General features: G+C 42.7%; 12 protein-coding genes across 12 annotated transcripts; 8 read left to right on the top strand and 4 right to left on the bottom strand.

The window, feature by feature from the left end:
- Nucleotides 1–168: 168 nt before the first annotated feature.
- Nucleotides 169–1,935, top strand: PUMCH_002209 (uncharacterized protein; the record flags this gene model as incomplete). Its single annotated transcript, XM_063021223.1, has 1 exon — nt 169–1,935. One exon carries the CDS (start codon nt 169–171, stop codon nt 1,933–1,935), a length of 1,767 nt encoding a protein of 588 aa, XP_062877293.1.
- Nucleotides 1,936–3,897: 1,962 nt separating this feature from the next.
- On the top strand, nt 3,898–4,254 carry PUMCH_002208 (uncharacterized protein; the record flags this gene model as incomplete). The annotated part of the gene is made up of 1 exon (XM_063021222.1): nt 3,898–4,254. The coding sequence occupies one exon, from the start codon at nt 3,898–3,900 to the stop codon at nt 4,252–4,254; it is 357 nt and encodes a 118-aa protein (XP_062877292.1).
- Nucleotides 4,255–5,848: 1,594 nt separating this feature from the next.
- On the top strand, nt 5,849–6,940 carry PUMCH_002207 (uncharacterized protein; the record flags this gene model as incomplete). Its single annotated transcript, XM_063021221.1, has 1 exon — nt 5,849–6,940. One exon carries the CDS (start codon nt 5,849–5,851, stop codon nt 6,938–6,940), a length of 1,092 nt encoding a protein of 363 aa, XP_062877291.1.
- Nucleotides 6,941–7,737: 797 nt separating this feature from the next.
- On the top strand, nt 7,738–9,651 carry PUMCH_002206 (uncharacterized protein; the record flags this gene model as incomplete). Its single annotated transcript, XM_063021220.1, has 1 exon — nt 7,738–9,651. One exon carries the CDS (start codon nt 7,738–7,740, stop codon nt 9,649–9,651), a length of 1,914 nt encoding a protein of 637 aa, XP_062877290.1.
- Nucleotides 9,652–10,312: 661 nt separating this feature from the next.
- PUMCH_002205 (uncharacterized protein) lies at nt 10,313–12,649 on the top strand (the record flags this gene model as incomplete). The annotated part of the gene is made up of 1 exon (XM_063021219.1): nt 10,313–12,649. One exon carries the CDS (start codon nt 10,313–10,315, stop codon nt 12,647–12,649), a length of 2,337 nt encoding a protein of 778 aa, XP_062877289.1.
- A 354-nt stretch (nt 12,650–13,003) lies between these two features.
- On the top strand, nt 13,004–13,321 carry PUMCH_002204 (uncharacterized protein; the record flags this gene model as incomplete). The annotated part of the gene is made up of 1 exon (XM_063021218.1): nt 13,004–13,321. One exon carries the CDS (start codon nt 13,004–13,006, stop codon nt 13,319–13,321), a length of 318 nt encoding a protein of 105 aa, XP_062877288.1.
- Nucleotides 13,322–13,530: 209 nt separating this feature from the next.
- On the bottom strand, nt 13,531–14,829 carry PUMCH_002203 (uncharacterized protein; the record flags this gene model as incomplete). The annotated part of the gene is made up of 1 exon (XM_063021217.1): nt 13,531–14,829. The coding sequence occupies one exon, from the start codon at nt 14,827–14,829 to the stop codon at nt 13,531–13,533; it is 1,299 nt and encodes a 432-aa protein (XP_062877287.1).
- A 601-nt stretch (nt 14,830–15,430) lies between these two features.
- Nucleotides 15,431–16,117, top strand: PUMCH_002202 (uncharacterized protein; the record flags this gene model as incomplete). The annotated part of the gene is made up of 1 exon (XM_063021216.1): nt 15,431–16,117. One exon carries the CDS (start codon nt 15,431–15,433, stop codon nt 16,115–16,117), a length of 687 nt encoding a protein of 228 aa, XP_062877286.1.
- A 616-nt stretch (nt 16,118–16,733) lies between these two features.
- Nucleotides 16,734–17,573, top strand: PUMCH_002201 (uncharacterized protein; the record flags this gene model as incomplete). The annotated part of the gene is made up of 1 exon (XM_063021215.1): nt 16,734–17,573. One exon carries the CDS (start codon nt 16,734–16,736, stop codon nt 17,571–17,573), a length of 840 nt encoding a protein of 279 aa, XP_062877285.1.
- A 299-nt stretch (nt 17,574–17,872) lies between these two features.
- On the bottom strand, nt 17,873–19,699 carry PUMCH_002200 (uncharacterized protein; the record flags this gene model as incomplete). Its single annotated transcript, XM_063021214.1, has 1 exon — nt 17,873–19,699. One exon carries the CDS (start codon nt 19,697–19,699, stop codon nt 17,873–17,875), a length of 1,827 nt encoding a protein of 608 aa, XP_062877284.1.
- A 377-nt stretch (nt 19,700–20,076) lies between these two features.
- PUMCH_002199 (uncharacterized protein) lies at nt 20,077–24,366 on the bottom strand (the record flags this gene model as incomplete). The annotated part of the gene is made up of 1 exon (XM_063021213.1): nt 20,077–24,366. One exon carries the CDS (start codon nt 24,364–24,366, stop codon nt 20,077–20,079), a length of 4,290 nt encoding a protein of 1,429 aa, XP_062877283.1.
- A 215-nt stretch (nt 24,367–24,581) lies between these two features.
- PUMCH_002198 (uncharacterized protein) lies at nt 24,582–25,412 on the bottom strand (the record flags this gene model as incomplete). Its single annotated transcript, XM_063021212.1, has 1 exon — nt 24,582–25,412. The coding sequence occupies one exon, from the start codon at nt 25,410–25,412 to the stop codon at nt 24,582–24,584; it is 831 nt and encodes a 276-aa protein (XP_062877282.1).
- Between the last annotated feature and the right edge of the window lie 401 nt (nt 25,413–25,813).

Raw genomic sequence — 25,813 nt, 5'->3', positions numbered from 1 at the left:
CCCACCTATGAGATTCACCTGAGCATCCCCGCCAATAGCCAAAAGCGTTCCTTGAAACGTCCAACAGGCCTGGCCTTTTGTCATATCGTATTTAGACCCGTCTGCATTGTTTAGAATTGAAACCTCTGTAACTTGATACCAAGCCCAAATCCGCCCTCCACATAACGAATGAATCGAAGAACAAAACCGAAGAAGCTCCGAACGAGATCAGGATGCTTCACATGTCGAGATCGTCACATGAAGTGTGACGAGCAGAAGCCGGTTTGTCAGAACTGTATAAACTCTAGACGAAAGTGCTACCGAGGAATCCGCCTTAACTTTACCCAATACACTCTCTACGATCCCAAAGACTCTCTTAATAATAGCCAAAACCCGTCTAGCAGGAATGAGAGTCAAAAGTTTCGGATTCTAGATCAATCTATAGCAGTATCAACGCTATACGAGGAAGGGCCTGAGCGTTATAAGGCTTTCAGGAAGTTACACAGGCCGGAAGACTTGAAGGAAGCTGAATCGAAGTTCATGGCTGAATTGCTTCCACAACCTGCTTCTTTATCTGCTGGAAACTCCAGCATATCACCAGGTAGATTGGTAGCATCTGAAGGGGTCTTCAATGCCGCGAGCTCGAGCAAGACTGGCTCTTCGCAGAACTTCTTTGAGTATCCATTTAATCCTACCAACCAAGCTTGTTTCACATTAAAGGAAAGTATGTTCATCGAGAACTATGATATAAAGAATTATCTTTTACACCAGCAACAACAACAACTACTGAATACTGCTGAGCCAATCAGAGATTATGTCAAAACAATACCGTCAATACTGGTTTTTCATAGCCAGACCAATTTCGATCCGACTCTAGAGCCTGATCTTGCGCTAAATCCGTCAAATATGCGAGTGTTTATCTCTGTCATTCAATCTCAGAATTATGCTTGGCTATTGGATTTGTTTAATGAAATAACGGTCTGGAAATCAGTTGTTCCCAACTATTGCATAAAGCTTGTTCAGGCTGCAGAAGCACCTACTGTCACCAAACGCGGTCGTTTGAAGTTGAAGTTTCTTTTCGGTTGTATCTTGTGTTGCGCTGATCTGACTCCGTTGGAGAAACTTACGAATCTTGCTAAGGTGCAACTTGATCTCTGGCGTGAATTTCGTACTAAGGAAATCTCCGTAGCATCATTTCCCTCTTTTGAACGACTTCTATTATCTGTCGTGTTGATCTTATGCAGCGTTATGCAACACACTAGCAAACCGAGTTTTCATTACACTCAAGAGCTTGCAGCGATTCTTGCTAATCAAGGCAGGATACTCAATAAACTAATTGGAAGGTATCAGGGTATATCTTCTTCGAAAATCCGAAGATTGAGCAGTGCTAGTCTTGTGATCACTTCATTTCAAGCAATTACTATTTTGAGGTTTTTCATAAAAAAACAACTTCTTCAAAAAGCACCAGTATCGTTCATGTCTGCTTTCAATCCATTACACAAGATTGATTCTCCGTTAGAACAAGTAATTGATTACGATACAAGTGGTCACAACATCTCCGACTTCTTCGCAATTACACCATTTGAACTTGATCACATTGTTCTACCTTCTCAAGACAAAGATTTAAATCCAAACGGATCAAGTTCAGACTCCAAAAAGCTTCGTCTATGCCTTTTGAAACTTGTGCGTCAGGAATACTTGTCGGAGAACATTACGATGGATGACTTGCCTGAAACTACTAATTATGGACAATCATCCATCTTGATTCCAAATGACAAATGTGTCGCGCTTAATATTTTGAACTCATACTTTATGTCAAAGTTTCACCACAAAGACGAGGGAAAACACACAGCAAAAGCAAGGCTACGACATATTTTTGACATGATCAGCAAATCCATGATGTCAGAAGATGTGAAACAAAAGTGGATCACATGTTTTGGCTGGACTTTACTGTAGCATGTCTTACGAAAGTAGTTTATAGAATTGAATTAAGCCGGTGAGCTTTATTCAGACAAACATGTTTAGATTCAAATTGTCTTCATATTAAAATTTAATGCCCTTATGACTGTTCGGTTCGAGTTGGATCTGTACATCGTTCTTCCAAAGTTTCGTTGCTGCCTTCAAGCATTTTGTAACAGTTTGCCAAGACATGTAGGCCTAATTCTGTATGAAAAATTCGAGCATTTGATATTGCATCAGTCTCGAGCAAAATATGCTCTTTTCTTTCTTATTCCAAAAACTCTCAGTCGACGACTTGCTCCCTGGCATATGTCAGCAAAATGAGTACTTCCTGAAGGGCATTCCGTAGATACTGCAGGCTATGACTTCGTTAAATCAGCGAACGAGTTGCAAGGTGATCTGTATATAGAAATACGAACTTGCAACAATTGGTATTTATATTCAGAGATTTTTTGATGACATGCCATTGCTCTTAAGTCTCCTTCCAAGTAAGTTAGAGGAAGTCCGCGTTAGTAGCCCAGTCAGATCAGCCGCATAAGGTAAGATGCACAAAAGGTAAATTACGCGTTCTTTACGTCTTCTAAGCGCCGCAGGATATGCACCGGTCCGCCCGAAGTTAACACATTAAACAGATGTATACCTTAATAACTGACCGGCAACATCTCGTAAATATGACTGTTGATAGTCGTTATGTTTCGAAGATGGGGGCCGACTACTTAGTTTTGGATAAGGAAAAGGCGCTTTTATTTCGCAACTTGATCGGTCAGCAGATTTGGCGCAGAGGCGAAATAGTCCTTGTCTCCGAACTGCTCAATTGTATCCGATGCAGACCAGATCAAATCAGATTGATCATCCAGCAGCGAATAGAAGCTAAGTGGCGCTTCAAACATTTAAGTGGAGGCACAGTTTCCAACGCCCATTTCTTAATTAAGATTGTTTGAATTATCTGATAGCACGATAATGCTTGGCCGACTTGATCCGCGGTTTTTTTTTTTTTTGGTTTGTAGACTCAGTATCGGAGCATTCTGCAATGTAAAGTCCGAGTCTGAGTCGGAAAGTGCACAATGTGGGAGTTCACCTGCCGATTCGATTCTGCAGAGAGTGATGACAACGCTTTAGAATTACTTTACATAAGTCAATTGCCCAATACAAACAAAACTCCGATACACTTTTTTGCCTCGAGAGAAATATGGTTCATTTCATTTTGAGAGAGTATCCTCAGTCTGTTGATCAGTCGAAAAACTTTAGATCTTCTGCAACATGTTTTCTAGGAGTTGCCCTGATCGGAGTCTAATATGAAGAAATCCAGTGTTTCCAAAAATCCAAACCTCTGAAAAATCGAGGAATACTCATTTGATTGAACATTTGCTCTGACCACAAGACTCATTTTTAACATTTTGTACTGTGATCAAGCAAAGTTAACGACCCCACGCGTAAGGCAAACGTCTCACATTTTAATATTTATAAGAAGCCAATTTTAAAGAAATCCATGAAAATCTACGAGGCAAAATGTTGGCACGTTTCTCGAGGCATGCTAGCATATATATCATGGCATCAATTATGTAAGATACTCGATACGAGTCCTTCAGTTACAAAAAAGAAATCGCCGACGAGAGCGCGAATTTCAAAAAACAATACTCCTCCTGAATTCAGTTTCGTTTAATTTCTCACGAACAGTTCTGAACGCTAAATGGGTTCTTCCTTATCCATCGGGACCCAATGCCCAGCAAAACAACTGATACACACACAGAGGAGTCAAAACAAAAAGAGAATTTTTCCGAATTTTATTGAGTATACATAATTTTCATTTAACCAAATGAACTAAATCAATTCTTTTGTTAATTATATTTCGTTCAACACGAAGACCTACGTCCTCCATCATAGGTTACCCGGCCACCACGTGAGGAACCAATATTTCAAAAAGAAAAATCTTCCACTGGTGCCTACTTAACCGCAAAGATGTCTCAAGGTACCTTATACGCTAACAGCAGAATTAGAGCAGTCATTCCAACTGCTTTGGTCAAGCACTTCAACTTGGATGTGAAGATTGTTGACCCAGCCTCTAGTGCTGAGTACACCAAGTTCTTCCCATTGGGTAAGGTCCCAGCCTTCGTTGGCCCAAAGGGTGTTAAGTTGACTGAGGTCATCGCCATCTCCGTTTACTGTATGTTCATTTTCGTTGCAATTGCGCTTCTTTACGCTGCAATTGCTTTAATTCCATGCCACGTTGTTTTCTGGTCCAAAATGATGAGAAACCTTTTCAAATTATACAGTTATCCCTGTCTTAATAAATTATGTCGAGATTCTTTACTCTGAAGTTTTTCAGAACAGCGATTGTTGGTTTCTTTCCGATATGGCTTCGAATTATTCACATTCAAATGTTTACTAACCATAAGTGATCTCTCTCGTCGACTCCAACACTTTGTGGGGCAAGACTAACATGGAGTATGCCGAGATCTTCAAGTGGCTCTCATTGGCTAACTCTGAGCTCTTGGTTGAAGGTTCTAAGATCGTCAAGTCTATCACTGGTGTCGTTCCATACAACAAGGTCCAGGTCGACCAAGCTCAAGCTCAACTCTTGAAGATTGCTGCTGTCTTTGAGGACAGACTCTCCAAGTACACCTACTTGGTCGGTGAGAGATTGTCCTTCGCTGACTACTTCACTGCTTTCGTCTTTGTTAGAGTTTTCGAGAACGTTCTTGACGCTTCCTGGAGAAAGCAAAACCCATCTACCGTTAGATGGTTCAAGACCGTTAGCGCTCAGCCATTGTTCAAGGCCGGTATCCCAACCGACATTGAGATGTGCAAGGAGGCTATCAAGTACACTCCTCCAAAGAAGGAGAAGAAGGCCGCCGCTCCAAAGAAGGAGGCTGCTCCAAAGGCTGCTCCAAAGAAGGAGGTCGTTGAGGAGGCCCCAGCTGAGATTCCTAAGCCAAAGCACCCATTGGAGGCTTTGGGTAAGTCTAAGCAAGGTGTTGACGAGTGGAAGAGAATCTACTCTAACGAGGAGACCAGAGAGAAGGCTATTCCATGGTTCTGGGACAACATGTACGACCCATCTGAGTGGTCCTTGTGGAAGGTTGACTACAAGTACAACGACGAGTTGACCATGACCTTCATGTCTAACAACTTGGTTGGTGGTTTCTTTAACAGATTGTCTGCTTCCACCAAGTACATGTTCGGTTGTATGGTTGTCTACGGTGAGAACAACAACAACGGTATCACCGGTTTCTTCTTGGTCAGAGGCCAAGAGTACGCTCCAGCTTTCGACGTTGCTCCAGACTGGGAGTCTTACTCTTACACCAAGTTGGACGGCTCCGACGAGGGTGTCAAGAAGTTCATCAACAACATGTTGGCATGGGACGAGCCTGTTGAGGTCAACGGCGAGAAGGTCGAGATCGCTGACGGTAAGGTCTTCAAGTAAGCTATTCGTTGGTTTACCTTTAGTTCTGAATACAATGAAATTTATGAAATACTGTAGTACATATCTATACCATGATGCAGATGGAATCAAGATCCATAAGATTATTCGCCTACTTTGAAATCCCACATTTAGTTTATTGTGCTCACGAATTTATCCAAAATAGCGAATCCAATCGCGAGTTTTTCCTTGAGTACGATGCTTGTATCTAAACCTGTCAAAATTACGCTCGAAGTGATTTTGGAAAGGAATGTAGGTGACTAGACACGTGCGAGCCGTGATACAAATATACTAAAAAATTTTCAGAATTGATAGAGGCCCGAAGTTAAAAAAAACATCCACACTTCCAATTAAGTTAGGATCCAACACCTCCTATTGTCGTGTCCTCCTTTACTTCTGAGTGGCTCCCTTCGCACCAGCTCTGTATAGTACGCGGTACACCTACAGAATCTTTCATCATCGAATATCAACTTCCGTATCTCACACCCGATGTTGTCGACCAAGAAAATCGCGCTTCTCTTACGAAGAAAGCCCCTTGCGGCAGTCGGCTTTGTGGCATTCTTCGTTACTGTGTTCTTGTTTGTCTTCTCGACTGGCCCTGCAACAACTAAACCTAGATATTCATATGCTAAGAAAAACACCGGATGGTTCGCGCAGAAAAACAGAGACTCCAAGATAGTGACCAATATGCCTAAAGAACATATTGCCCATTACGATTTGAACGCCTTGTCCGAATCTGTCAAGGCCTCCGGCAGAGGTGAGGTGTTGATCTTGACACCTATGGCCAAGTTTTTGCCTGAGTATTGGCAGAACTTGAACAAGTTGACTTACCCTCACAATTTGATCTCCTTGGGTTTCATCGTTCCACGTACCGCCGAAGGTGACCAGGCATTGAAGCAATTGGAACAGGCTGTCAAGACCGCTCAGTCGAAACCTCACAAGTTCAAGAAGATTACGATTTTGAGACAGGACACCGAGTCTTTGGGCTCGCAATTGGAGAAGGACCGTCACGCTTTGGCAGCCCAAAAAGAGCGCAGATCCATGATGGCTTTGGCAAGAAACTCGCTTTTGTTCACCACAATCGCTCCTGCTACTACCTGGGTGTTATGGTTGGACGCAGACATCGTCGAGACTCCAACTAGTCTTCTCGAGGATATGATTATGCATGACAAGCCAGTCCTCAGTTGTAATGTGTACCAACGTTATACTGAGAATGGAGAGCCAGCTATTAGACCTTATGATTTCAACAATTGGGTTGAATCTGAGGAAGGTTTACGTATCGCCTCCGAAATGGCTGATGATGAGATTATTGTCGAGGGCTACAGTGAAATTGCTACTTATAGAGCTTTGATGGCACACTTCTATAATGCTGACGAAAACCCATCCACCTTGATGGAGCTCGATGGTGTTGGAGGCGGTGCTGTCTTGGTGAACGCAGATGTGCACAGAGATGGAGCTATGTTCCCATCATTTCCATTCTACCATCTTATCGAAACTGAGGGTTTTGCTAAGATGGCTAAGAGACTCGGGTATGAGGTATTTGGAATGCCCCACTACTTGGTGTACCACCACAATGAGTAGATCCCAAAGAAGTTTTGAGCTCTGCAAAAGATTCTAATTCTACAAATTCCGGCGTGGTTTTCTTCAAAATGTCATTACTCAAGTTTTTATAAGTTATCACATCTAATAAAACAGATACCGTAAGGGAATTCAGTGGACACATCATTTGCACTAGATGCTCATTATTTTGTTAACCCAAAATCTATTGGGTCTAAATAATATTACGTATATACTGTTGGTTTGAATAGACCAAAGGAATGGTACACCTAGTTGTCCAAACGCTTCTGCAGAGAAAATTCTTCGTAAAGGCGCAATTCCAAAAAAAGAGTTTTTTGAAAGTTTGATTTGGTTTGCTGGGGTTAGTGATCTGTGCGATTTCTAACCTTTGAAAACCGTTGATTTCATGGAGGTGAGGTACTTGTGAATGATTCAACAGTGATCATCTACACAAAACAATACCTCAAACCGAAGTGAACAGTATCAAATTGTTAATGGTTTTCAAAAACTCATTACGTTTTTGTTAACCAATGCTCGCTTCTTTGTGTATTAGGATAACTAGTACTACTATGTGCTAGGACATATTTCGGTGCTATCACGGCAAAAAAAAATAAAAAAAACACTTGTCAACATGATATTCTTCAAAGAAATTGCACTGAAAATTCATCCTTAAGAAATCGAAATCCACACTTATCAGCTATCTCAAGGTCATCGCTCCCCCAAATCAGACCGCACTGTCTGCAGGAGGCATCTCAAAAAATGCGATGAGACTCCCACAATTTTACTAGTACCTCAGCTTCTCAAGTACTCTTTCACACACAATGCAACTTACGTGGAAGGATATTCCGACCGTGCCTACGGCCAACGATATGTTGGACATCGTGCTCAACAGAACCCAGAGAAAGACTCCTACGGTGATCAGAGCTGGGTTCAAGATCACCCGTATCAGAGCCTTCTACATGAGAAAGGTCAAGTTCACCGCCGAGGGCTTCGCAGAGAAGTTGACCGACATGTTGTCTGGTTTCCCAAACATTAACGATGTGCACCCATTTCACAGAGACTTGATGGACACTTTGTATGAGAAGAATCACTACAAGGTTTCTTTGGCTGCAGTATCCAAAGCCAAGATGTTAATCGAACAGGTTGCCAGAGATTACGTCCGTTTGTTGAAGTTCGGTCAATCTTTGTACCAATGTAAGCAATTGAAGAGAGCTGCTTTGGGACGTATGGCCACCATTACCAAGAAATTAAAGGATCCTTTGGTGTACTTGGAGCAGGTGAGACAGCACTTGGGCCGTTTGCCTTCCATAGATCCAAACACAAGAACTTTGCTTATATGTGGATACCCTAATGTTGGTAAGTCCTCGTTCTTGAAGTGCATCACCAAAGCTGACGTTGAGGTTCAACCTTACGCTTTCACCACCAAGTCTTTGTACGTTGGTCACTTTGACTACAAATACTTGCGTTTCCAAGCCATCGATACTCCCGGTATTTTGGACAGACCTACTGAAGAAATGAACAACATCGAAATGCAGTCTATCTACGCCATTGCTCATTTGCGTTCTTGTGTTTTGTACTTCATGGATTTGTCCGAGCAGTGTGGTTTCTCAATCGAGGCACAAGTTAAGTTGTTCCATCTGATCAAGCCTTTGTTCGCCAACAAATCTGTGATGGTGGTTATGAACAAGTCCGATATCATCAAGGTCGAGGACTTGGACCCACACAGCCAAGAGCTCATCAAGAGTTTGCACGATGTACCAGGTGTCGATGTCATGCACACATCCTGTTACGAGGAGGAGAACGTCATGCAAGTCAGAAACCAGGCTTGTGAGAAGTTGTTGACTGCTCGTATTGAACAAAAGTTGAAGGGCTCTGGCCGTATCAACAACGTCTTGAACAAGATTCATGTTGCTAGACCTCAGCAACGTGACGATGTCGAGAGACCAGCACATATTCCCGAGGACGTCAAGAACCTCGAGAAGTACGACCCAGAGGACCCTAACAGAAGACTTCTTTCCAGAGATGTCGAGCTGAACAACGGTGGTGCCGGTGTCTTCAACATCAACCTCAAGGACTTCTACATGTTGGAGAATGACGATTGGAAGGCTGACACAATGCCTGAAATGTTGGACGGTAAGAATGTTTATGATTTCTTGGACGCCGACATCGCTGCTAAGTTGCAAGCTTTGGAGGATGAGGAGGAGAGATTGGAGGCCGAGGGTTTCTACGACTCTGAGTCTGATGCTGAGGGTGAGGAGATTGATGAGATTAAAGACAAGGCTGAGTGGATCCGTAGTAAACACAAGGTCATGATCCAAGAGGCTCGTGTCAGAAAGTCTATTAAGAACAAGGCGTTGATGCCAAGAGAGCATATCAAGAAATCTTTCAGCCAGATGGAGGATCACATGGAGTCTTTGGGACACGACACAAGTGCTTTGCAGCAGAGAGTTAAGGGTGTCAAGAACAATTTGAGTGGTGTTGACATCTTGAGAAAGAACCAAGGACTCGCCAAGAAGAAGATTCAAAAGAAGCGTGCTCCTCTTGACCAATCCGACAGATTCAACGATGGTGTTGCTGATGGCGCAGTGCGTTCGCTGGCAGACAGACTCGCTAAATTGCAAAGAAGAGAGAGAAACAGAATGGCGCGCCAAGGTGAAGGTGATCGTCACACTACCGCAGCCATGCCAAAGCATTTGTTCTCTGGTAAGAGAAGTTTCGGTGCCGACCGTCGTTAAGTTTGGGATAACATACATTTTTATACTGGTACGATGCGTAACGGGCTACTATCTACTTCAAAAGCATTTAGCATATGTACTATAAATTCGATTAATTTTGTGTTCATTGGTGTAACAGATCTGCGATATAAAGCTACTTCATAGAGTACAAAGACACTCATTTAAGCAGTGAAGCAGCCAGTCCAAGGGCCGAGTGCATTCCTGTTGTCATTTAAGTTGAAAACTTTTCGTGTATATTTTTCATTAATTGATCAAAACGAATTGATCTCTCCAGGCTCTTTTATTACACTTCCAGGGGAAGTAGCTACATTGGGCGATTACCACCGGCACACAAGAATGTTTCAGTTGTCTGCACGTCAAATGACCGATAGTATAGGCAACGAAAGCAACCTGGCCCCAAGCACTGAGGTGAGAGCACAAGAAAGAAAATGAAAGACATAGCAACACCTACTTTTTTCACATTAGATTTTTTTTATCTGTTTCAAACTGCTATTGACCCGATTAGATGCCTGTGTTTGGTTCCCCGGACTGGGTGCAAATAGCAGATGTGCATACTGTTGCTACTGGTAATGAGGCGGACTGGCAATACTACTCCAAACCCAGAACCGACCCAAGCAACTATTATCTTCCCGGCCTCAATCGCCACATCTACGTGCCACCAATGACAGAGTTTCCGATCTCGTGTGTGCGTTGTCGTAGACGCAAGATCAAGTGCAACAAGCACTACCCCTGTAATCAATGTTCTAACAAGGGATTCCGGTGCGAGTTCCCTGCCAAGTTTAGAAACAGATCCATCGATGAAACTGTTGCTTCACGTGCAACCACAGACTCCAACACAGAACTGACCACCTCCGCCTCGCCGGTCGATGTGCAGAGGTTGGTGGATGAAATCGATCGGTTGAAGTTAGAGAACGAGCGCTTGGAGCGGATCGCGCATCAGTCAAGTAATGAAGACATGTCTAGTCCTGTCAATTCCGAGCGCAACATGGCTAGCAATGGAAAAGGTAATGAAGTTGAGGGTGAAGAGGGGAAGGCGTTCGAGATCTCGGGCGAGACCAGCGAGCTGGGTCAGAAGTACTACGGGCCGTTGTCTTCAAACACCATGGTGGAGTCGCTTCTGCTGATTCGCCATGATGACCTGTCCTGTGAGAAGCACCATCAGCATATGTGGACCAGCAACCCCAACAAGATGAATTCAGATTCTGAGCAGCCCAGCCACGCTAATAGGGATCGGGGCAACTACGATTGCCCGAAAAAGCCTCTTCCATGGGTGTTGCTGGCCGATGATACCGATGACAGAAATAAGGCAGTGATTAAGAATTTGGTCGATTTCTTTTTTGAGCTTCCGAAGTACCACTACTTCTTGTCTAAGCTGGCAGTCTTGGATTTCATAGACTCTCATGAATTTACTCTGGATGACGACTGGGACGGTGATGATGATTTGCTCCTTTTGCATATGATATTGGTGCTCGCTATTCGCAGAATGAGTCCAGCGCGTTACAATTTATGTGGTATCACAGATGATCCAGTTCGCTCTGCTGAAGAAATGTACAAGCGTATTGACGACTTGGTCAAAAACAGATTGGCATGGGGTTATCTGAAGCTTCGCCACAATTTAATCAGCGAAACCTTCATTACCGTTCAATCATACATTCTATGCGCTGAGCATCAATTTATTGAGCAACGCTATGAGGAGTCCTGGTCAATGTTGTTCCATTGCTGTGCAGTGGCTTTCAGTATCGGGTTGCACGTGGTTGTCAACATGGACGCTATACCGTCAAACCAACTGTCTAGAACTGCGGCCAATAATGTTGATATCATCCCTCAAGACGCTAGCATGAGCAGCGACGGAACCATCCCAACACCTGAAAATGATAATCTGTACCACATTTCGAAAATCAAGACCTGGTTTGCTCTACGAAATATCACTGGCCACGTTTGCTCAATTTTAGGCCGTCCAAACCCCATTTTGATCCAGTTGAGTCTGAAGGTGTTGCTTAACTTGAATGTTCCAAACGACCCAAATTCAAGCTCCAGCAACAACACGACAATGATCCAGTTGAAATCTGGGTTGAGTGAATGTGTCCGTTTGCTGAACCTCATGTTGATCGAGAGTTATATCATGAATGTGTCGGAACAGGAAGTCTTGAATTTGGATGTCAAGTTCAAGGAAGAAGACAAGTATTTGCAGTATTTCATTGGGACGGTATACCAAACTGAGACCGAGAGTATACAGAAGGAGACCCATCCAGTGACTGAACTTCCTTTGGTAGTGGACAAAGAAGATGCCTTGTCCGACTTGATCATTTTGCACGTTAATAGGATCAAACTACTTGAACGATTCCTGAGCATTCTGAGCGGTGCATCGCAATTAAGCTTGGGACTCATTACAGAATCGGTAATCTCATTTATTGACTTCACATGTGAATTCGTGCAGCAGTATGTGGATAAAGAGGTACCACAATTCTTAGACGAGAGCGGAAAGCTCATAACCGAGGATATGATCGACAAAGTGTTTCTGTTGAAATTCCCATTTGTTAGCGCGTTCATTTACCAAGGTATAATTGTCGTCTTCATTCTTCTCAATACCAAGGCCAACGAGCTTATTCACAGTGATTCCATAGACTTCTTGAGTAAAATTGATTACAAGGTCAATTTGCTTCTTGAAATTACGTGCTCCGATTGCAATTTTGGAAGCGGCCCGCTCAATCTTTGGTCACCAAACATCTGCTATCTCATGAAACAAATTTTGGACCGGAAAGACAAGATCTTGAAACAGTACAACGACTACAAGAGCAGTGGCCAGTTCAACCAACAATTCGAAGAATACGAGCTCAATCCAAGCCTTAACGAGATCTTTAGAATGTCAGGCGAAGATCCATTCTGGGCCACAAACAGTGATACTGCTCCATTCCTTCTTGGAATGAACTCGTTTGAGTATGGTTTACCCGAAGAACAAAATGAGCAGAGAAATAATTTTGGAGGAAGCTCGCAGTGATATTCTGGATGAAATGAACTGAAATGAAAAAAAAAAAAAAATTGAGAATGATTAGTTATAGTGTTTAGCGGTATTGGCCAGCATTTTTTCTATTAGAGTTTGTAGACTTCAAGTCTCGTCTCATCATAGACAAAGGGATGAAGTAATTCAAGAAAAGAACAACAATTAAGCAAACAAAGGCGCAAAAATTTGACCACCACATCATTTCCAATACCTCACCTATCATGCTTACACACCAAATACTCGTCTTCCATTTCAAATCGCAACAGCTATGCCTGCACACATCGATCCTCCCCCACTCTTTTCCCGGAGACTTAAGCACCGAGCTAGTTCCATACTTGAAGTCTGGTAAACATGTCGTTCCGCAATATATTCAACAAACAGACGTTTCGTTATGTTTTTACCACTCACTTCTGGGGTCCTGTGTCTAACTTTGGTATCCCTGTCGCTGCTGTTTTGGACTTGAAGAAGGACCCAGAGTTCATCAGTGGTCCTATGACTGGTTCTTTGATCATCTACTCATTGGTTTTCATGAAATACTCCTTGGCCATCCTGCCAAAGAACTACTTGTTGTTTGGCTGCCACTTTGTCAATGAGTGTGCGCAATTGGTGCAAGGCTTTAGATGGACGAGGCATCATTACCTGGAACCTAAGATCGAGGAGGCCAAGTAGACGCTTTTTAGGTTTATATGTATACGGCAACTGTAATATAATGATTTTGCATGGATTGTGTGTAGTCAATGCTGGTTAGGTACTGCTCGAAGATAATCCCTGCCTACTGTAGAGTTAAGAGCCAAAACATATCCTTACTTCAATGCTCAAGAGTTGTTTGCCTCTAACTATAGGATGAAGTCGTCAAATTTAGTGATGGAGAGCTTCCATTAATCAAAGAGCGCCTTTGGTTTATCTGTTGTTTGAGTTGGTCCGAATTCAGGTTCCTCTAAGAATTGAAGATCATCAGTTTCCTCCTCGAATGTGTCTGGCTCTCGTGCGCGCTTTTGCCCTCTATGAGACTCAGAACCGCTCTCATGAGAATTTCCGTAGGTGATCATAAGAAGATCCGCCAGTTGCTCGTCTTCTGGAGTCAACTCGGCTTCGAGCTCGATATCTCGGCCACGATCTCTTGCCGTTGCTTTGAGCTGCTCAAGAGTCGGGAGATCTGATTCCAGGTTTCCACTCTCCACCATTAATTGATCTTTTAGTCTTGCAGGTTTCAAAATAAGCTTCTCCGTTTGATCTTCTCCCTGGCGGGCCTCTCCATCATTGGCAGTAATTTGAATCAAGTTCACAGATACACCGAAATCACGGAATTGAAAAAGAATCGGATCTCCAGGCTGCAAGAAGTATGTATCAATGGTGGCTTCTTCATCTGTATAGTCCGCTGACAGCCGCGTATCCTTCCTAAATGTAGAAACCAAGTTCATGTATGTGCGAAAATCTTTGAGCCTGAAATTTATACCAACGAGATTATCCTCTAAATTTGACAGTGGCAACTCATTGATGGCCATCAGAACAGAGATCAGCATCGCTTGTTTGAGATAATCAGCGTCTCGAACAACTTGTTTTGAATACGCCAGTAGCATGATCTTATTATTTTTAACATCAATTCCAAAATCTTCAGAAACAGATGGTGTCATATCGACAAACAGTTTGAGCGTAGAGACTTCGAGGGTGAACTGATTTATCCGTACGTTCCGTCGGAGATTAAGATATCTTGTTGGAATGTCAGTTGGCACGAATTCTGCAGGCTGATAACCAATTTGATATTTTTTGAGGACCTGTTTCTTTGTGAATATCTCTACGTTGAGCTTATACCTCTTGGAAGGAGCTGTGCTTTCACTACAATCGACGCTGAGATGGATATAATTGACATGCCCAGAATCCAAATTGCGTAACAACACAACTAGCAGTTTTGCTGACACAACAAAAGAATAGCTATCATTAGTTTTATCGTACCCATCACTGAGAATGGATTCAGTCACGATCAGATAGTCGCGGAAAAAGGTGCTGGGAAATGTAATTTCGCCATTTGTTGTTCTAGAAGAGTTGACAGCCAGAACATAAAGAGCAGATTTAGTGAATGAGACACAAATTTGACTCGAAATGGCCGCTAGAGCGAGGCAGCATCTAGCGAAGGTCGATATGCTCTTCGGATTATCTGTAGCAGCAACCAAAGACATTTACAAAGGGCTTTCTTCGAATTGTATCAAAAAGCTACAATTTCGTAATAATGAGATTTTCTTGAAGCACGCAATTTGGCCCTCGTAGACGAATAGAGAACTCAGTAAAGTTTTACGCAACCAGTAGTAGACAGAAAGGATCTTTGCGAGGAAAAGTTCAGCTGAAAAAGATCTGTTCAATTGAGTATAGAAGCCAAGCAGATAAGCCGCCCAATTGCACTCAGTGCAACGTTTAAAATGAAGGTTGACGGATGTAGCAGTGGACGCGTGGAGAAGAGATCTAATCATCAAAAAATGCTGCTAAACACCAAAAAGAACTCTATTCATCAAAAAAACGGGCCTTTCGATCCAATTGAATCCAGCGGAGATTTTCCTTGGTGATCATTCCGTCTTGTTCGAGTAGTAGTGAACTTGGTGGATCAATCTTAAAAATGATGAAATTCAATTCAGTTTTTTCACTAGCATAAATTTATCAATTTAATTTCAATACTCAATCTATGTTCATTTTTCAAGATGGGTTTTACATAATGTCAATGACTCATTTTTCGGTGGATGTATTTCCTAATCTTTCTTATCAGTAACTCTAGATACTTCAACCACAATGCCCTCTATCCTCGTAATCAATCCAAACTCGTCTCAAAAAGTCTCGGACAACTTGGAGAAGATTTTGGTTCCACCTCCAAATACTAATCTTTTCTTTTATACGGCCCCAGCTGAGGCTCCAAAGGAGATTGATGGAACGGAATCTCTGATTGAGTCTGAACAAGTGGTCCTTCCTGATCTCTTGGCCAAAGGGCTCCACGAAGCCTACGATGGGTACCTAGTGTGTTGTTATTCGGACCATCCACTAATTCATTCGCTCGCTAAAAGTACTACGAAGCCCGTGTTGGGAATAATGCAGGCTACGCTTTTGTACAGTTATTCCAACGCCAGACTTAACAAGCTGTTTGTGTTGACCAGTACTAGCGGCTGGAATGCTACTTTGGATGAGGCCATAACGTCTTTTGGTGGTGCTGGTGTATTCCCTGCTCAGAAATTCCAGAGAACCCGTGCTTTGGATGTGCTGGTCTTGAGTTTGGCAGACGAAGACGAGTTTGCTAAGATATCCCGCCGCGTTGCCGAGGTCTTTGACGAGTACAAAGAAGATAAGATCGATGCGGTGTTGTTGGGGTGCGCTGGTATGGCAGGCTTGGATGAGAAGCTACTGGCGTTGTATCCAGAGGTGGTGTTCGTGGATAGTTGTAAGGTTGGCGTTGAGTTCTTGTCGGCACTCACCAGACTTTGCTAAGTATTGCAGGTAAGCAAGTTTTAGCTTTGGATTCTTTCAATTTTAATATTCGACTGCAGAATTCAAAATCTTGACAATGCGAGGCGTTCAATTCCATAGACAAGCTTGATAGTGAGACAATTTAGAATCCAAAAGCGAAAATCCAAAATTGAACCAATTTTACTTAGGCGAGCTTTGACCTTGATAGAAAGGAACAATACTGATTGTCTCAATATGTTTCTTTTATAAATAGAGTACTAGACCAACTCAAGTACGAGAAATTGAAGCACAAGAGTAATTTTAGCGACATGACAACCTAAAATGATGTTCATCAATTCGCTTTATCCGCCCGATTTTTCTATTCAATTCTTATGTCTTTCCTTCTTTTTCTTCCTTTTAGAGCAAGTATTTGCCCCAGAACGACTGGCCTTATCAATACCCTTTTGATTGTTCATTATACCTCGATGAGTATTAGCCGGCAACGCTAGCTACAGGATCACAATTGTCCTCTCGAAGAACCTTCACTATTCAGAAACCATAATTGTTTCTTCAGTCGCCCTTAACCATTCAAAAAGCTTATTAGCAGCTCGTACCCCACATATCCGGGGAAAGTTCGTACATAGCCGTATACTCCCCAATGTCGACCGAAACAAGGCCGAAACCGACCAAACTGCGCTCCATTTTGAGTAGGTTCCTTGGAACAGCCGACTCTCCGTCGCCACCTCCCCGCATCTCGTCTTCTTCATCTTTGTCCTCCCACCAGAACGAGTACCTGAACGAAGTAACGCTTAAGGGTCTCAATACGCATCAGCATCAAATCATGGATGGCGAACTAGCATCAGACTTGCGTGGCTTGCTACCGCCAAGGCTCCAATTGGATGATGAATGGAGTCTAGTGTATTCAATGGAACAGCACGGGATCTCACTAAATACACTATATCGAAACAGTGACCCTGAGGTACAATTGCAGACGGAGTTGGGTAAAAAATCGTCCCTGGGGTATGCCGATAATGTTGTGAAAAACATGGTTGTGTTCACGCACAATGATATGCCGCTAGGGAAGAGACCCCATGGTTATGTGGTTGCTATCGAGGATCACAAGGGAAATAGATTCGGATGCTACCTAAATGAACACCTTCGCGCCACAGACAAAAAACGTTACTATGGAAATGGTGAATGTTTTCTATGGAAATCGGAGTGGTGTGAAGAGAAGCATAAGCTGCCGCGCCGACTCAAAGCATTCATGTATACTGGCGTAAATGACAACATTATTTACTCAAATCACGACTTCATAGCTGTGGGGTCTTCCTCAGGTAACAATGGACTCTGGATCGATAAATCGTTATGTCTGGGTGTCTCATACAAATGCGAGACGTTTGGGAATGAAATACTCAATGAACATGGAGATGGCCATCACAAGTATGGCAAGTTCAAGATTATGAACATGGAGGTGTGGCGCGTCGGGCAACTCAAGTGAAATTCTTACAGGTATTTATGTTAGTTTGCTTATATTGAAACCATGCCGTTGAGGATGCTTATGTAATTGAGAATTCCATAGCTTGAAATGCAGATTAAAATTGGATTTCCAATGAGGAGCATGCTGCTCATAGAAATGCAGTGTGATGTAAACCACCTTTTGTTTTATCACCATGTTGAATTAGATAAAAACCGAGCCACGCGGGCTAAAAATCAAAGCCGAGTTATGAACTGAAAGTATTTTTTTTTTAAAATTCCTTTCATCAGAAACCGTAGTGCCAAAATTACAAAATCAATTGATCAGGCACTCACGCTCTCCAACAATTGGAACATTACGCTGTTAGCGCTGGTGAAGTCGTTGTTGACCAAGTTGCACAAAACATAATTGTCAGAGAAAGAGGCTAACATTTCGTAGAACTTTTCAAGTTGCTCTTGGGGAACAAGTTCTTGAATTGCTTTACTCTTGTAAATGCTTACCCATTCATCAAGAAGGTGGTAAACCTCATCCTTCCAAGCTAAGAAAGAGTTCTTCTCGACAATTGTTGGCTGCAAGATCTCTTCACCTGGGAAGACACCCCATGTGACTGCATTGATGTCTTCGTCTTTGGAATTCGTAGACAAGTTGCCTGTCTTGTCCACTACATAGTAAGTGATCACGCCAGTAGAATCAGCGGTGTTGTGTGCTTCAACAGCCTCCAACAACTTGGCTGCCACGTCTTTATGTACAAGAAATTCCAAGTATTGTTTTTGGTACAAGAACCCGTTCTTTGGACCCCAACCATAAACTTTATCATTAGAACGGACAGCACTAAGAGCAGGCTGTGAGTTCAAAGTGAAGTAACCCTTACGGTTCAACTCAATTAAAGAGGCCTTCAAAATGTCAGTATCGCTGCCGATAGGACCATCCGACCATGGCAAAGCATTCGTCTCCTTATTCAAGTACTTGACAAAGATGTCAGCCAAATCATCAAGGGTTTGTGGACAGCCCCAGAGCTCGAAAGCTCTCTTAGGAGACTGTCTCAACAATTGAGATGCAGAAAGATCAATGTCACCGAAAGCTGGGGATCTAGAATCACCCCATCTACCGTTAGGGAACTCATCCCATCCGGAGGTACGGGAGATGTAGGAGTATTTCCTGTTTTGCCAGAAAATGGGTCTAATTGACTCCTTAGATCTGTTGGGATGTAAGGATTTCCTCCAGGGCAAATCTTCAGACACGAGAGCACTGTCCTTAACACAATCCACGAGGTTTAATTTCTCTAACAACATGAGGGTGGATTTCTCCAAGTTCATGGTGTAGAAATGCAAGTGGTTCACGTAGCCTGAGTCAATGAGCTTTTGACACAAGTCTGCAACGAGTTGAGTTCCGATCTCTCTGACAGCATAGTCATCCTCCTTGATTGGATCTAAAGCATCAAGGAAGTGTTGAGGGATAGCAATCTCCGACCATTTAGCTCTTCTGATGAAAGCTGCATAGGTTGAGATTGGCATGATACCTGGGATGATTGGGATGTTGACGCCGATTTTGCGCACCTGGGCACACCAGTCTATAAAGTTGTCAACGTCGTAGAACATCTGAGTAATAATGAAATCAGCACCAACGTCAGTCTTCTCCTTCAAATACTGCAACAAATTGTCATCGCTCTCCTCTTCAGGATGACCCTCAGGGTAAGCGGCGATACCAATGTTGAAGTGGTCGCCGTACTTTTTTCTGATGTAAGAAATTAAATCCTTGGCGTACTTGAAATCACCTGTAGATTCGGAACCATCCAATGGAGGGTCACCTCTCAAGGCCAAGATGTTCTGACATCCAGAAGCGTATGCTTTCTCCAAGGCCTCGTCAATGAGCGATACCGGCATGTTTGTACACGTCAAATGCATACAAGTCTCTAGACCTAACGTTGACTGGGCTGTGTAGACCATTTCGTTAGTCAAAGTCGATGATCTTCCTCCGGCATTCCAGGTAATATCAACGAAAATTGGGTTCAAATCGTACATTCTATCCATTCTGTCGTATAAGTTCTGGACACCTTGCGAAGTTTTAGGGACAAAGAATTCAAAGGAGAATGTGGCTGGAGGCGGATTGGCACAGGCATGCGCCAGCTTCAACTTCTCTGCAATCTTCATGGCAACAGTCGATTTTGTTTGAGAAAAAGGAGAAGAGATTGATATACCCGTATGGGAATTTTTCAGTCCCAACTTATGCTGCACGTTGCCAGTCCAATTCCCTGTATACGGGCGTGGTATATACAGGCTAATCAGATTGACTCATTGGTCCCAACGTTTATAGAGTCATACTCGCATGTCTCGCCCAAATTATTTTCTGAAACATACCGGGATGGGTTTCGATAAAGATGTATATTCCTTACTATGGATATGGGCTCAATCGTGACATGCTGTTGCCCATCCCGGTGCTACAGTCAGTTTCACATTTTCACGTGCAATTAGGTGCGCCTGTGTATAGACGGCTCTATCTACCAATATAATTATCCAGTTTGCAGCCGTTAGAATTCGTCATGTACGACCTTTGGTGATTTGGAAGGACTATGCGAGAACCCTAATGATGGTTTCCACGCGGGTGCAATACTTTTTGCATACTTGAACGCTGCTAGATCATTTAAATCATGAATGTTGAAATGTAATACTCTGGCGCCGATTTTGTCATCACCGCTACACCAAATGGGATTCCAAGACCACTCACGTGGTAAAGAGTAAATAGGAAGTACTCTTTGTAAATTGTTGAATAGATTCTCGTCAAGAATTGTAAGAGATTGCAGATCAGAGGATAGCTTTTGATATTGCCTGCGAATGAGATTTCCTGCTCCAACTGATCTGAATTTCGTAAGGTCCACCACGAACAACGAACTACTGTAATACGATAAATCATCTGCCAAGACCTTCTTCCAGTACCCGTCATGCCAGAATTTCTGCGAGACTGGTTTGTCCTCGCAAATTGGTACAAACCCATAGGTTGCGCCATTCAAATCTATCTTAGTTAGTTCAGCTAAATCAGAGGTGACGATCAGGTCTGCATCGATGACAATAAGTTTTTCAAGATCTTCAGGGAACAACATATCAAGAAACAAGGCTTTATACCCCAAAAGCTGCCGGGAGGTTTCCCTCTGTTTCCTAAGCCAGAGTGGCCATTGATACGAGATGAGTTCATAATCAAACTTAAACTTCTCCGACAAACTAGGCAATTGAGATAGAATCCTTTTGCTGAGAAAGGTTTCAATTAGCCATATTTTGACATTCTGACTTGAATTTTGAGTTATCGATATTATGAGTGATGCTAAAAATTCCTCTTGGGTGTGACCATTTGCGACACAAAACACGTTCAAAGTAGACTGAGGTTTTTTGGCAGGCAGCTTGGATTTTGATGTAGCCGATTTGGCGCTATCTGAATTCATTTTGATTCTTGCATGTACTGATTTCTCAAAGAGCGAAAAGACCAGAAGAGGCACATGCTCGAGAGCAGCATCATTTATCTCATACGGGTTTTCACTGACTGACAACAAATTGAATGATGTGCCCTTTGAATTGCTTGTTTTAATGCGATATTCCCAAGTACCTGGCTCCAATGAGAGCTGACAGTACCCACCGGGTTGAACTGTTATGCCCTCATGATGAGTATCAAATTGGACTGCCTCGAGTGCTAAGCCAGTGAGTGGTCTGGCACTCGATACGTCTTTCACTTCCGTTTCAACGACTAGCTTCACGAGCTCGAACTTCACTACAACACTACCATCAACGGTCAAGTTTTCAACATCATATGTGTCTGAGCCTGAGCTTTTGGTTACAACCCAGTTTTGCGGGGTGTCGAGCTGTACTGAGATAGTAGTATGATGGTCGTAATGGAAGTTACGATGTTGGCTTCGGACAAGGGTCCCTTCAATGTCAAACACGGGCTTTGAACCAACGAAGTTGGAGACGTACAAGCAATTTGTATTGACTTCCTTTGGAACTGTGGAAAGGGGCTGCAAAAGCACAAGCATATTCACGAATGGAAGATCTTTCAAAGCTGTTGCCACGGATATGAGCTTCTGCGACAACACATCCAAAGGATCGATAACAATTAAGATGTCCGCCGGCTTTGCAACATCATAGCCGGTCAAGTCAATCAGATTGTCGAAGTTAAGCGAGCTGAAATCAAATCTCCCGAAATCACTGCGAACTTTCGAATCTTCCAAAAAGATTGAGGCTGAGAGAACAGAAGTGGCCATATCGAACCATGTCAAATGATCGATATCATTTCCCACAATTTCTTCAAGAGCACCTTCAAATCGATCTGGATGTCTTGTGGCCATCTGTTCTAAAAATTCAAGCCTCTGGTTGTACTCATACTCAACCAAAAGGGCCAAGTCTTCTTCCAGGAAAACGCGGTCAAGCTTGTGGTACCGGGAATTGAGCAAAAGCGCTGGGTGATGCAGCTGAATCCTGTTATCTCTAAGGATTTTTAATTTGGCCTCATCGGGTTGCAGAATTGTTTGAATTCGGAAATCGCCTATGAGCTCTAAGATTTGATCAATGTGGGAATTTTCGAGAGATGTGCCGATAAAGTTTCCTAGAGTATCCTCCACAAATTGATTGCTCAGACCAGTATGAAATATCCGGATTTGTAGCGGCAAGTTTGCCTTAGTTTTAGCAAATTTGAGAATGGCCTTGAACTGACTCAAGATCCGTTCCGAGTCGAAGTCTCCAATGAGCCAAAACGTTGGACCAAATCTATTTTTCGAATTAGTCGTCTGTAAGCTGTAAGAATTTTGTAGCAAATTGAGGCTTAATTTTTTGTAGCGCAAATTAGCAGGTGTTTCGGGAACGACCTTGCTATTCCTAGAACCTCTTGAAGAGGCATGCAAAACATCTTTGAGCTGCAAGTTCTCATGGAGATGAGAATTGATTTGGGCTTTAAGATACTTGACATCACTGGAAATTTGCTCTGTGAGTTTTGTTTGCCAATTCGACGACCGCAACTTGTGAATGACTCCGTTTATGATCACGGATGGCTCACTGAGATCAAATTTCTGAAGTGTGGTCTTATAATTTTCATATTTTTCAGAATCTTCTTCCTGTAGTTTAACGAGATCAAGATATTCTCCTTCATTTTCCTCAGAAGAATTGAGAAATTTGTACAACAAAGCCATGGCTTCCTCTAACTCCCCAACTTCTAAAAGATGGTAAAACAAAGTTGCGATCTTTTCATCCTTCTTCGTGGTTGAAAGAGGGAGAATTCCAATCTGCTGCGGAATCCCTTTATCAAGGATAATTTTAGACATAGCGAAAAAAACTCGTAATTGATCTCTGTCCGAGAAGTTAACAACAAAAATCAAATCGTGAACATTTTGCTTCAAGGGCGGCACCTGTCCCTGCTTGATTTGATTTGCTTTCTCGATGTAAACCTCGTATGTGTTCGATGAGAATAGATCGAAGGTTGAATCCTTCTCAATGTCGTTGAAAAATACAACTCCTCCAGAAGAAGCATCCATCGGGTTATATAATTCCTTGTAAACAGCAAACCTGTTGAATTTAGAACCCGTTCTGTAGTCATGCTCCTTGATTGCACTCCAGAGAGCGAATTTAGAAAAGAGAAACTTTGCTTGAATGGCGGAGAAACCCAAGCTCACCATATCCTTTACTAAACCGACTTCGGCTTGTAATTTCTTAATAATAAATGGCAAGTCCGTTTCCAAGCGATGAATAGTAGCACCATTAATTGAAATTCCTACCAAGTCGCTGGAGGCTCCTATGTTCTCGTTGCGAGCTGCTGAGTTTTTCACGTCGTCAGTCGAAAATCCCAAGGTGGAGCGGGCTAAATTCAGAGCATATATTGGCAATTTGTTGATGAATTTTGCTATCACACTCAATTGGTCGCCAGCACTAGTTTTGAGTGTCAAAGCAGTTGCTTTAATAGAAACATCAAGGAACTCATCATTTGATAGTTCTCTTATCGGAGCGTTTTTATTTTTTTCAAGAAAAGATTTGAAATTAGAAACCTTTCCCAATTTCTTGGTTTCAGCCCCCGCGTTCTCTTTTACATTGAGTTTGACTCCGAACCCATGAAGTGGGATCTTCGTTTCTGATTCTGGGAGATATCTCCAAACAAAGCGAAGATTTCCAGCATTTGCAAATTGGGCCAAAGTATTGAACATGCCGGCAAACCTATTTGAGCTAGGTTGGCCATACAATACCAAGAGAGGCGCCTCTTTGTTGTGCCCGATCACTCGATCGAATTCTCGAGGCGTTTCTGAATGCGAGCTCAATTGTAACGCATATAAGTCTTCTTCAGAGCAATAAATTTTAGAACCATACTGTACCCATACTTTGGTAGGATCAGCAATGGCCAGTCCAAATGAATCCTTCTGGCAAGTTCTTTGCACCTGCAGAAGCAAAGAAGGCTGAACTTCATTCCTGAAATAATTGAAATGCGCCTCAATACGGGGTGATGCCAAATCATTTGCTAGGTTAAGGTCAATAAACCCTTTGTCTATGTCTGTAAGTCCGGAAACGAGTTTAACATAACACTGATGGTCAGTGAGCGGCCACTCGGACAGACTTTCATAGATCACACTTCCTTCGTCAAATTCTTCGTCCCATTCAGACTCATTGTCTGTAGTTTGGAAGAGTATTGTCGCTGCCAGATAATAAAGTGAGTCGTTGTAGAGAGATGCAGCCTCCAAAAGCTGTACGGCGAAATCGGGCGAGGTCCAATTTGCTTCTAGGCCAATCAGCACCGAAGATCCATAGGTTTGCAGGCCCATACATAGTAGGGCTAGCAAGTATGTGGGCACGAACATTTGTGTCTTTATAGGTTGTAGTCTGGGGTAAGGGATCACCGCTAAATTGTCAGAATCAAAAGGTTGAAGAATTGCCAAATTCTTGGCAGCTTCAATGGCTAGTATTATAGTTGTGATTCAAATATACAGTAATTTGTTTACTTTATCGATTGGAAAGAAAAATAGCTATTAATAGACATGATCTTCATTTAAATCTACAACTTATTACAACAGAATTAGTTCTTGTAACCCCAAGAGTTGGAGCCATCATTCTGTCCACCGTAGTTTTGATTACCACCATTGTTACCATAATTACCGCCATTGCCGCCATTGTTACCATAGTTTTGGTTGTTTTGGTTGCCGTAAGATTGATTGTTGCCGTAGGACTGGTTGTTGCCGTAGGACTGATTGTTGCCGCCATAGTTTTGGTTACCACCGTAGTTTTGGCCTTGATGCTGTTGGTTTTGATTTCCGTAGCCCTGATTTTGGTTGTTACCGTGGTTGTTGTTTCCATGGTTCTTGCCTTGGTTGAGGTATCCTTGGCCCGCATTCACAATGTTGTCGAGGAAGCCACCTGAGCCACCATTGTTACCATGGTTGCCACCTTGGTTATTGTTGTAGTTCTGGTTGTTGTTGTAATTTTGATTGTTGTTGTAGTTTTGGTTGTTGTTGTAGTTCTGGTTGTTGTTGTAGTTCTGGTTGTTGTTGTTGTTGTTGTTGTTGTTGTTGTTGTTGTTGTTGTTGTTGTAGTTCTGGTTTTGATTTTGGTTGTAGTTTTGGTTGTTGTTGTTGTTGTAGTTCTGATTGTTGTTGTAGTTTTGGTTGTTGTTGTGGCCACTGTTTCCACCAAGAGAGCCCATCAATCCACCCAACAATCCGCCTGAACCTGAACCGGAGCCAGAACCAGAATTGTGGCCGAAGCCGGAAGTCTTCTTACCAGTGAACTTGTTGGCAATTGCATCACCGATCATTCCTTCAAATCCAGAACTCTTCTTGTTATCGAGGGCAGAGCTCACAACTTTGCCCAAAGAGAAGCCTCTATCTTGTTGGTCGTTTCCGCCGTTCATTTTGATTCGTGGGTATTCAATTGATTGGTAAATTTACCTAACGATTTGCAATTGAGCCGCACCTCCACTCTTTATATAGACCCAAAATTGCGGTTTGGAACACTAGGTACCCCATGCGTTCGCACACTCTAAGAATTTCTTGGCAATCCTGCAGACGCCGATCCACAGCCTCCGCTCTAAAAGGAAACTTGGATGATCTTAGTGAAGTCTAATTTGAGAATGTGTCAATCAGAGAGTTGAAGCTATATTCGGACATCACGCCTCTTTCTCCGAAATTGTTTTAGAGAGGCTATCGGTCTATTTTTGGTTTGCCCGCCTCGTAAAGATAGCCGATCTGCATCATGACCTAATGTTCTAGAAGATATTATTCACATGGTGACATCCATAGCATAGTGTTGATG

Source organism: Australozyma saopauloensis, chromosome 3 (assembly GCF_035610405.1).
Source record: "Australozyma saopauloensis chromosome 3, complete sequence".
Taxonomy (NCBI): Eukaryota; Fungi; Ascomycota; class Pichiomycetes; order Serinales; family Metschnikowiaceae; genus Australozyma; species Australozyma saopauloensis.
The sequence above is the reverse complement of the archived record's forward strand: the minus strand, read 5'-3'. Positions and strand labels throughout refer to the sequence as shown.